Source organism: Rattus norvegicus, chromosome 1 (genome assembly GCF_021556685.1).
Source record: "Rattus norvegicus strain SHRSP/BbbUtx chromosome 1, alternate assembly SHRSP_T2T, whole genome shotgun sequence".
Lineage (NCBI taxonomy): Eukaryota > Metazoa > Chordata > Mammalia > Rodentia > Muridae > Rattus > Rattus norvegicus.
In genome coordinates, this window is record NC_141534.1 from 233,740,984 (window position 1) to 233,753,241 (window position 12,258).

The window sequence follows — 12,258 nt, forward strand, 5'->3', positions numbered from 1 at the left end:
GCCAGTGTTCTGCTAGCAGCCTTCAGATGAAGATGTAGAACTCTCAGCTCCTCCTGCACCATGTCTGCCTGGATGCTACCATGCTCCCACCTTGATGATAATGGACTGAACCTCTGAGCTTGTAAGCCAGCCCCAATTAAATGTTGTCCTTTACAAGACTTGCATTGGTCATGGTGTCTGTTTACAGAAGCAAAACCCTAACTAAGACAATAAGGTGCTACCTCTAAAAAATTTTAAGTTGCCTTTTGTCAAAGTATTTTTAACATAGTAACAGGAAAGTAAGTAAGGAAACATGGCCCCAAACTGCTGTTCTGAGGAAGAACATTTTGGACAAGATGGTTTCCTGATCTCTGTAAAGTCGTGTGTGTGTGTGTGTGTGTGTGTGTGTGTGTGTGTGTGTGTGTGTGTACATGAGTGTTGTTTACCATGTATACATAGTGAGCAGTTGGGTGACTATATACGTGAGTGATCAATGAAGAAGCCTCTTTCCAGAGGTCAGCTGGCAAATTGCTCGAAGGGAGGTGTAAGCTTTCTTCTCCCCTTCAGCCTTAGAGTCTGATGGTTTTGTACTTTTCCATTATTGATGGGGGTTGGGCTTAATGTGTCTTTTTACAATACTCACGCAGATTCATGGGTGGCTTTGTTATTGCTGGCTATCATTCATTCTGCGTAGAACCCTCATTTTTAGTGTGAATTCTGTGGCCAAAGTGAATCTTTAAGGTTGAAATATAAGGATTCTAAACTTTCAGTACTTTTAAAAGTGCTAAACCTTTTTTTTTTTGAAAAGTTGGAAGTAGAAATGTTTTTCTTGTCATAGTTTCTTACATGACCAACCCTTATTCTATCTTAAGAGCTACTGGGGGTATTAATTTATACTCCTATCCTGTGTTTTGGTAGTATAATATGCACTAGAGGAGATAGTACATACACGGAGTTATGGTGCCTCGCCCCTGTTCAAAGACCTCTGCTGTCTTCCCATTGTCAGCGAGGTTGAAACCTGCTGTATTCAAGCTTTTTAGGATTTGTCCGTACATTTCTTTTCCACCCTCTCTTCCCTTCTTGTACTTGGCACAGATCTCACAGTGTTTTTGTTTCTGTATTCTTTTCTCTCTTTCTGTAAAACCACACCTTCCCTCCACGTAAGTTTGCTTCATTTATTATGACTTGTAAGGGCTCCTTTATCTGAATACCTACCCCTTTGCTTTTAATTCTGAATACTTCTCAGTGTCTATCACCTTTCTTTTTGTTGGGATGGGGACAAGTCTGACAGTATTTGACATGTGTGACCTCGTTTGATGCCCATTTACGGGAGAGAGCAGTTCTCTTTCTTGGGGCATACAGTTCGACGTTTGAAAGAAGCCTGGTGGCTTGTTATTTTAGTTGCAATGGTCGTCATTAAACCCAAGCCAGGGTTAGATGGATGAAAGTGCTAGTGACAAAGTTGCTTTTGTCTCAAACAAGCAGCCCCACGTACATATCTGGCTACTTAGAAAGATTTTTTTCTAAGTAGCTGGGGCATATTTAAAAGGAAAAGAAACCTGTAAAATGAGGCTGAAAAGTAGGAGCTAGTTAACCTTTGGCCATCCCATAGAGTAATTTTCTTTATATAATTTTAGAACATATTCATTAATTGTTTTACGTATTTGAAATATTTAAAAAATATCCCCTTCTTTCTGAAGTTAAGGGAAAAAACCCAAATATCTTGTGAAGTGAGCTCGCACTCTTATACAAGATAATCAAAGATGGCTACTCTGCACAGGTGTCAACTGTCTATTTTGCCCTATTCCTCACCCAGCCCACATGCCACCTGCTTAATCTATCTCCTTGGCCCTTGTGGGAAATTGAGTCTGAGATTCTAGGTACAAGGAGGAGGGGGAGTATGAACAAAGAGAGCAGTGATGTCAAGATGATGACTCCAGAGCCCAGGTGACCTGCAGAATGGATTCTCTGGACGCAAAGTTGGAGACAGGCTTTTAAACATTTAGAAGACGAGAAAGTGCAGTCAGTGAAGGACAGGGAGTAATGAAACACAAACAAGTTGCCTTGTGTCCAGCCAACAGTCCATGCTGTTGTGAGTAACTAATCGAGACGGAATAGAAAAGGCCACAGAGTAGAGGACTGCGCTGTCTTGCAGATGAGAAGACAGTGATTTACAAAACTACCAGGACCAGATGTGACCAGTGAGACACACGAGGAGTGACACCCTTGCCCTGGTTTTCCTCCAGGAGGCTTTCTCCAGCACATACTGTGAGCCTTGCCTCATTTTCCTTGTAGGGCGCCTGCGTACTTGGCCACCAGGGGGCTCTATTGCACCCTTCACAAGGAATAATTAGCGTTGGTGGTCTCATGGGAAATTCTTAAGAGTTGGTCACCCTGAGATCTATTTTTAATGAAGATTGGGGTTTTTTTCCAGCCTTGTCTTTAGAAATGAGAACAGCCAATAGATAAGAAGTAAAACATTTCATGGAAATGTAAAAATAGCCAAGAATACAGACGAGCTAAAGCCTTTCTCTTTGTGGCTTCCTCAGCTACAAGCTTATGTCTGCAGTTGTTTCTGTCACATAGATTGTTCCTCTCTCCTTCCTCTTCCACCTGCTCTCCCAGTGTGTCCCCACCCTTTCGTTCTGTCGACAAAAGCCAGGAGGTGGGAGTTGAAGGCAACGTTCACCCCGGAAAGAAGACTGCATTTGTGGCTGGCTTACCCTGCTCACTCCTGAAGGTGTGATCCCATGGGAGGATGGAGTGGGTGTTCTTCGCAGTTCCTCCTCCAACGAACCAGTTCACATTGGGATTCCAGCGGTTCACAAAGCCGCAGAGATGGTTTTCTTCAAAGTCACAGTCTGGAGGAAGACACATAGAGAGACATTTCACGGACCTGCAGTTACACCAGGGAATACTCTGGCCGCAGTCATTCTAAGAGCTCTTTTTTTCAACCACGGACCAGAATTTTAGAACAACATCGGTCAAGAAGAGAGGTCCAGGAATGACTCAATGCTCTGCTTCATCGTTGCTCCTCAGAACCAGAGCCCTTTCTCCTATTGGCCACGTGGCTTGTTGTGGGACTTACCGCCCCTCTAAATCTGTTTATTGATCTGTGAATTGGGGACAACATTCCCATATTACTGTACCGTAAGCACCGACAGCTCTCAGTGTAGAACCAGGACACATGGCCCATGCTTGGTATAAATTGATGATTTTTGTCAGCCTACTAAATTAATTAGTCAATGTTTTGGTGCTGGGGCTACACGCAAGGTCTTGCATGTGTTCATCATGCACTTTACCATTGACCTGTGTTCCCAGCTCCAATATGTCTATTTTAACGTACTATTTTAGGGCTATTACTCAGTTTTAGATATTTCCCCCACCACTTGTATTGCTCCCCGATGGCCCAGACCTCCCTCTCTAGATTCCCAGAACTCAGAGGCATGTTTCCAAGATGCTAAAAATCTCCCGTTTGTCTGATGAATAAGAATCTACTCAGAGTATATGGGACACACACACACTGGGGTCTAGGGCCTTTCTGCAACTCCTGCCTAGAGATGAGAAGGATTGAAGTAAAATCTCTGTGCTTGGGGACGTCATCATGTTTCCTGGAAATTGTTTCTCATCAACAAATTTCTTCTAGCAGGGGATATATAAGCCTAACCCTGGCCACTGACCACCGTAATCCTGCAATTATCAAATGAAGGACAATTCCTGTCCTGTTCTTCTCTACGACTCCATTCTCCTGGTTGGGTTCCACTAAAGGGAGGGAAAGAAGGCTGGCATCAGAGTTAGTGCCCATCTCCATCACTACCAGGCTACCATGGTGAACTATGTCCCTTTACAGAAGGAACAGCCTAGACAGAAGTCTTAACCATACAGCCACCATTTCCAGTTGCTAGTAATTCCTCTTCCTGTCCTGGCTAGGGAGTGAAGGGTCAAAGACAGTCTTGACCATCTTTGGCTAGCCAGATGGCAGGTTACGAGTCATAGCTGGCACTAATTCTGGTCACTGTGCCAGCACCTGCTGGAGTCTTTACTTTGCAAAAGTTTGTGGTCTCACTGATGCCAGTGGGTTTTCAAATTACAGGGGCTGGTCCCCACCCCCACGCCCCACACAGCCACCCCGTTTCCATCAGAATCCTAGCTGGTACAGTTGTCAGTGAGCACTGACAAATTTTATGATTTCTTTTAAAATTTCCACTGCAGTATCTGCCAACTGATGCTCAACATTTAGTGCCAAAGGCTGTCGCAGAGTGGAATAAAAAGCAAAATCCTTCTCAGTGCGCCAGGCACTAGTTTAAGTTTTTTCTACGAATTCACTTAATCCTCAACATAGCTCCTTGAGATAGATACTATTTATTATTAATCCGATTGCACTGATGGGGAATGGAGAGAAGAGGTGAACACAGCAAGGAGGGTGACAACCTGGCATCCTCTTTTTGTTTTGGGGCAAGAACTGAATGCTTCTTGAGCACCTAGTAGGGCAAACACACACACACACACACACACACACACACACACACACACACACACCACAACACACACACCATACCACACACACACACACACACCACAACACACACACCATACCACACACACACACACACCACAACACACACATACCACACACATATACAACACACACATACCACACACATACACAATACACACACACACCACACACAAACAACGCACACACATACACACACACACATACCACAACACACACGTACCACACACATAATACACACACCACAACACACACGTACCACACACATAATACACACACACAACACACACACACACCACAACAGACACATACCACACACATACACAATACACACACACAACACACATAACAGACACACACACCACAACGCACACGTACCACACACATAATACACACACCACAACACACACGTACCACACACATAATACACACACCACAACACACACGTACCACACACATAATACACACACACAACACACACACACCACAACACACATACCACACACATACACAATACACACACAACACACATAACAGACACACACACCACAACACACACATACCACACACATAATACACACACCACACCACACACATACCACACACACACACATACCACAATATACACACACACACACACATACACAATACACACACCACACCACACACGCACACAACACATACACACACACACATACACCACAACATACACATACCACACACATACACAATACACACACCACAACACACACACCACATACACACACACACACACCACAACACACATGTATCACACACATACACAATACACACCACACCACACACACACACACCACACACACACACACACACACACACACACACACACCACAACACACACAGTGAGGGACTGATCCAGCAGGTGGAGTTTCTCAAGTGTGTCTGACTGCTTCTGTGTGTGGAGGGGCAGCACATAGACTACTCAAGGGAGGAGGCTGGACAGAAGTTCTCTGATCTGCAGAAAGTACATTATTTTTGTCTTGTTTTCTTCTTTGCATTAGAGGTATCGGTGAAAGACCAAACATAGGAGCCAGAGGACAGGGCATTCGCGTAGGCTCCTTGTTCAAAACCATCTTTGACCCTTCACTCCCTCAGTTCCGACTCCTCAGTCTTAATACTGTCAATGCTGAGACGTCTCTCAGACTTACTGTCTTTTTTTTCTTGTCTACTCTCTGACCCCCACTCCCAGTTTAAGGTCCTCATGCTATAATTCCTGCAAATCTGTGTCTCTTCTTGGATTTTCCCTAAGTCCTATGTATCTGCATTTTCTCCTAGTTCATGGACACCAGTGTCATCATCTGAAAGCCACAGCTGCATGCCTGTCCCTTGCAGGCTAACTCTAGCACCTCCCTACCTCATAATTCCAGAAACCAGGCTCCCTGCCCTGAGTCCCGTCTCTGTAAGAAGCTCCCTGAGGGTTACTGGCTGTTCAGCACCTGTATACTCGGATCTCACAGCCTCTGCCCTCAAAGAACACATTCCTCCCATGTGCCCTCAGCACATGCCAGTCCCTCACTATGGAAAGTGTTATGTCCGGTGTCTGATGAGGAATAGTCAGGCACCCATGGAGCAGGGCCTCTCCTCTCTTCCTGCCTTCTCAAAACTGTCACGCAGACACTTAATTGATCCTGCCCATACCAGCTGGGATCTAAGTGACAATGGAGATCATTAAGGTAGCAGCAGCAGTGTATCAGGAAAGTAGGTGACAGGATGGATTAACTGCTCTTCTGGCAAAGGCCACACACACACACACACACACACACACACACACACACCAGTTCACAGCCTACCAGCAATTATTTTTATTAGAGCTGGGTGAGGTTAGAGAGCGTTGCTTCTACTCGTTAACCCAGCCAGTTAGAGCAAATGCTAATGAACCTTTCCACAGTGAAGACGGAGGATCAATGTCCCATCGTCAGGTGACCCTAGCAAAGAACAAATGCTGGTATTTTGCAGCATGCTCCATGATTCGGTTGGCCTTAAGGATCGATTTCCTGCTTTCTGGCTGTGGACTGTAGGAGGAGATTTGAATTCCACTGCCACAGTCAAAAACTCAACTCACCAATACAGTAGCCGGTTGTCATCTTGATTTCAAAGAGGGCAATGCTAGCTGTGTTTCCTTGTCCCAGGACACCTTCTATCAAAATCTGTATAACATACGGGGGAAAAGGAACCAGGCATCAAAACACTGTGTTTCTTGTCCAATATTTCAGTTTCTAGTCAGGAGTTGTTATTCAGTGTGGTTTATAGCTGCTGAACGAATTTTACTATGGACTGTGCCTGTGTGCACTCATATCTGTGCATGCATGAACACATACATATAACTGGAGGACTTTGGCGTGATAAGTCTCTATCAGAAGCCTGGAGTCCTATGCTCTTCAATGCTATCCCAACCTCCACATTCTCCTGTGTTCATGCAGGTGGTGGATAGAGTTCATATCTGGCCATGGTTCTCAAATAGCTTTTACTTCTGTGGATTTAACAGGATATTTTGCAAGTATTCAGGTAGATTTGGGGACTGATAACCATGGGAGGATGGTGAGAAATAGAAACTCAGACTCCCAATGTTCCTTTCCTCAGTTTAGCCACCTGTTGGGGAGACTCCCAGTAGACTGGGCTAGAGGGAGATGCTCTGTTTTAAAGCCTTCCAAAGAGGAGAGTTGAGCCTAGGAATGGAAGGCACTAGGAACAGTGTTCTCCCGGTGCCTCTGTGGTGTCCCCAATGACATTCCCATGCGTGCCATACTCTAGCTCTGTTGTAGCTCAGTTCCACACCCCACCTCTTACATCCTCTGCCTTCCTCCCAAAGCATCACAGACAGGACAATTAGCCTCTTTGAAGAGGAAAAGAAACATGACTAGTAAATAACTTTCCTCTCTCCAGGAGTTTTAGTGTTTCCTTTTATGATAATGCCTTGTTCAAACCTTGGAGCAACTAACACATTAGGAAGATAACATAAACATATTCCACAAACAATGCAGAAGGGTGAAGCAAATTTATTGGCAACAAAAATACCCCTGAAGATTCATTCTCACTGAAGAGATCAACTTAGGCACCATTTAGAGTCTTACTTTTTTTTTTTTTTTTTGGTTCTTTTTTTCGGAGCTGGGGACCGAACCCAGGGCCTTGCGCTTCCTAGGTAAGCGCTCTACCACTGAGCTAAATCCCCAACCCCTTACTTTTTTAATAGATGGAGAAAGTCTGTGAAGAGATTCTTTTAAGGAATGAACAAATATTAACTTACATTAACTTTCCATTATTTGTTATAAGACAGTGGTTTTCAACCTGTGGGTTGTGACCTCTTTGGGGGGGTACAATGGCCCTTTCACTGGGGTTGCCTGAGACCATCAGAAAACACAGATATTTATTACAATTCATAACAGTAGCAAAATTACAGTTATAAAGTAGCAACAAAAATAGTCTTATGGGGGTTGGGGATTTAGCTCAGCGGTAGAGCACTTGCCTAGCAAGCGCAAGGCCCTGGGTTCGGTCCCCAGCTCCGAAAAAAAGAAAAAAAATAGTCTTATGGTTGGGGAATCACCACAACATGAGGAACCGTATTAAAGGGTTTAGCATTCAGAGGGTTGGAACCACTTCTCTAAGATCTCATATAGCACAAAGCATGTCGCATGCCTTACATCTTCCTTTTAAACCCCATTTACCTTGAATTTCTTGGAGCTGTTTTGAAGATCCAGACTGGCTATGAGCCAGCTGTCTGAAGGCTCCTTAGTGGACCAGAGCAAACGATCAAAACTTTCATCCTCAAATCTCACATACAGGTTCAGCTGGCTGGGCTCTGACACAGACCCCAGAGGTGTGGTTATCTGATAGACCAGGCGCAAACAGTTCCACTCCTCAGCCTGCAAATCAGAACTCAGCAGCACTGCCTTCTCCCCTTGCTTGGCAAAAGAGGTGTCCACATAAACATAATGACCTGAAAGGGAGAGGATCAAAGACAAGGAATTAAGTCTTTTGATGAGACTTGGAAAGAAGACAACTGTTTGGTCCGTTAAATCTGTAGGAAGACAGAGCTTGCATTGTCTCAGCCCAATGGCATTCCCTGAACGATGGGTCTTTGGTCTCCTGTGAAATGGCCATGTCTAGCTGTACCCTGTGGGCCTCACACACCCCATGGTGTATTAATGCATCCCAACACATTTGTAAAGGATATCATATGACAGCATCAAAGCCTGGACATCTCTACATGGTTTGACCATATGGTAGCCTCTTCCCCATATGACAACATGACAACAGCCTGAGGCTGAGATGTGGGCCTCTCAAGAGAGTGGAGTGCCCTGTCCAGTTTTGCATCACTTCAAGTCCTCTGAACTCTGATACAGGCCAATGTTTGGTGCTTTTTTATATCTCATCCACACTGGGTTCATTTAGCACACTGAACTAGGCCCCCTGGCTCCCACATGGGTAAGGTTCAAGCTCAGGGCATTGAATCTAGGGAGCAGTGTCAGCAGCCTGGACCCAAAAGACTCAAAATAGGATGACTTGATGTACTCTCCTTCCACAGTTCCCCCTCCCCTGAACAAATGATTTAATTTTCATTTAGCTTGTATCATTAGAATAGACTAAATTGATTTAGGTACTCAGCCTGGCTCTTGGGACTTAGCCAGACAAAGTGTAAGCTTTCCTTTTTTTTTTTTTAAATAAGAATTAGATTCCCTTTCCCTAGACTCTTTTCTAACCAAACATAAACCTCACGGCTTGGATATCTAAATAGAAAGTGTATAGAGTACATTGCAAAGGACTTGGAAAGTAGTAGATACAGGGCTACCCCCATTCTGCCTTCCTTTTCTAATTCCTTGTTTTCACTCCTCTTCCTCCTGCTACCTTTCACCCCATTCTTGTCCTCCCATTTTCTCTATTTCTCTGCCATCATATTCTATCTCTACCTCTATTCTGCTAATATGGATGAGTAGCCAACTGGCCAGGATATGGAATCATATTTCTACGGAGGAGGGAGCGGGTGTGGCGTGATGAAGCTAACACCAGTGTAAGCCTTCCACACGACTCTGGCCACTTGGACTCCTAGTCAAGTGATTCATTTGTTTATTGGTCTTTGGAAGTGAAAGTTGTAGACAGCATCTGTCTACATATGACGCTTCCACATCTGTGCCTGAATTAACCCATTGCCTTCTATTGTGTGGCTGCCCACTCCGCCCCTGGTAGATTGGGTCCCTAACACTGAACTCTTACCAAAACGCTCTGAGATACATAGGTTTTGCTTGATTTCCTTCAGCCCATCTTCCCACACTTATTGTCCCAAATGGCCATCACAGCTAGGATCTTGGCATCTGTGGCCAGTTCTGGCAGGTCAGCGGCAGCTCAGCAAATGATCAGCCTTCATGTAGGACACAGGATGCCATCTTCCTAAGTTGGAAGATTCCAAGATCAAGCTTATCCCCAGCAGGCAATCTTCACGTGGCAACTGCTCACGAGTAACAATGACTTTGAGAGTCACCTCAGGCCACCCATGAGGTAAGTCTGATCCTTAAAGCTATTACCACCACCAGGTGTTCTGTGTACAGCTCTTCCTCAGGTACCAGGCACTGCCCTAGAGGCATGGTGCCCATTCGCCATTCACAAGCTGTGGTGCCTGCTGGCTCTCAATCATGAAACTGAGCTCTAGAAACTGAGAGGTTTGTTAGTCAAGGTTTGGATCACTGTGATCTCAGGGGATGTGTACCTGCTACCCTGTTTTCATGTTTCTTTGTTCAGGACGTCTCAGTAGGCCGGAAGTGGAGTGGAGTGGAGAAGAGAGACTGTGTGCTGGTTAGATTTTTGTCTATTTGAGTCAAGCTAGTCATCTGAGGAGAGGGAACCTCAGCCGAGAAAATGCCTCCATCAGTTGGCCTGTAGGAAAGCCCATGGTGCATTTTCTTGATTGATGGTTGATGTGGGCGGGCCCAGCCCACTTTGGGCAACCAACCCTAGGAAGGTTGTCTTGAGGTGCCTAGGAAAACAAACTGAGCAAGCCAGTAAGCAGCATGGTTTCTGCACCAGCTTCTTCTTCCAGGTACTTGTCTTGTGTTCCTGCTCTGATTCCCCTCAGAGATGGTTCTCCTCAGCAAATTGAAAGTAGAAAGAAACCCTTTCAGGCCCAAGTTGCTGTCAGTCATGGTCTTCTTGATACCAATAAAGAGGCTAACTAAGACAAATGGGGAGGTGTGGAGAATGCTACTTTTCCTGCAGCTGTAAAGAGGTGGGAAGCGAGACATAAGAGAGGAAAGAAAAAAGTCCACACTGTGGCTGCCAGCATTTGTAACAAATCCCAAAGCTGCTGTTCTGGAGCCCAGCTTTCCTGGGCATTTCCCAGTCTCTCCTGCCTTAGTTCCCTCCCTCCTTCCTTCTCATATTCCAGCAGAAAAAGCTCAAGACTTAAGCTGAGGCATTCAAGTTGGCATCTGGAGTTATTAGGAGGGACCACTTCCACTCCAAAGAAATAGGGCTCACTCTCTAGGCTCCCCTTGCTCACCACAGAAAGTGCATCATAGGTTCCTTTGGCATGTTTGTGGGGGACGAGATGGGTCTAAGTAGAGCTCAAATGTTACCAAATGTGTGCAATAGTAGGTTCACAGCGCCCAACAATCAGTGATATCTGGACTTTTCGGTGAGGGCGGTTAGAAAGCCTGTGTTGAACGGGACACGGCAATGCACCCCTCTAATTCCTGATACGTGAAGGATCAGGCAGGAGGGTGACTTCATCTCAAAAAAGAAAATCTGTTGTAATGGGTGGTGGTTAGCATAGTGGTCCACAACTGGCTGAGGTTCTGAGAATACGAGAACACTGAATTCTTGGCCCTAAAAAGAACATATATACCAAATTCTCTTCCCTTCCCAGGCTCAGAGATCATTGTAGAAGAAGGAGTAGAAAGAGTGTAAGAGTCAGACAGAGGAGGCGGATGACTACAAGGGAGCATTGTCTCCTGGACACAGCAGGACAGTTGTGCACATATACTCCCAGTGGTTGCAATAGCATGCCCAAGACCTAAGCCTAAGTCAGACCAAATCCCAGTATGGAGCGAGGAGTTGGGTACACAATCCTACTAGGAGTCATGGAGTGGCCAGCAATTATGTTAGGTGCAAGGACAGGGTTGAGGGAGTTTTCTCCATTCTCCCATGGAAGACCACCCGCCCCCAAATCTGTCTAGACATTCTTTCTCACTTTGTAGTTTCTTGGAAGCATATGCTAATGATTGCTTGTTAAGAGCCTTTGAAGCATACTGCATTATTCAAAACACCTTGATATCAAACTGTCTGATAAAAATGGGCACAATTTATTGAGTGATTTTTTTGACATGTCATCCATAAACATTGATAGTTTCAAAATATTGAGATTCTACACCTCCAGTTCAGTTCTGGGTCAGGCTGTATGAATATGTCTACAGTTGTAGCAGAGTGTGTTCTCAGGTTTATCTACCCAGCAGAACAATGCATCCTCCTAGCTTAATTAACTAACTCAAACGTTCCTATCTTATCCACCACTGCAAGTCCAAGATCGCTGCTCTGAATCTCTGAGTCCATTTTTTCATATCCAGCATGGATCCAGCCTTAGGATCTTCTAAACACAGAGCCCCACGGGGCTGTTACTAATTAGGTTGAGTCAGCCCTGGGCTGAAGCTGGTTGCAGCAGTTACTTGGGGTTTCAAAGCAATACTGTATTTTGTGGTCATGCTACAGCTAAATTAAACTAGAAGGAACACGATATATTT

General features: G+C 44.9%; 1 protein-coding gene across 2 annotated transcripts in view; it reads right to left on the bottom strand.

Annotated features, from left to right (window-relative positions):
• The window catches only part of Mamdc2 (MAM domain containing 2), a 152,478-nt gene that overhangs the window by 77,174 nt on the left and 63,046 nt on the right, over positions 1–12,258 (bottom strand). For both annotated transcript variants that reach the window (XR_015627734.1, NM_001100696.1), the window contains 3 exon segments: positions 8,197–8,468; positions 6,597–6,681; positions 2,703–2,840 (listed from right to left, as the gene is read on the bottom strand). Coding sequence is in view for 1 of the 2 variants with exons in the window: in NM_001100696.1 (NP_001094166.1) it covers positions 2,703–2,840; positions 6,597–6,681; positions 8,197–8,468 (495 nt within the window). In the remaining variant the exon portion in view is untranslated.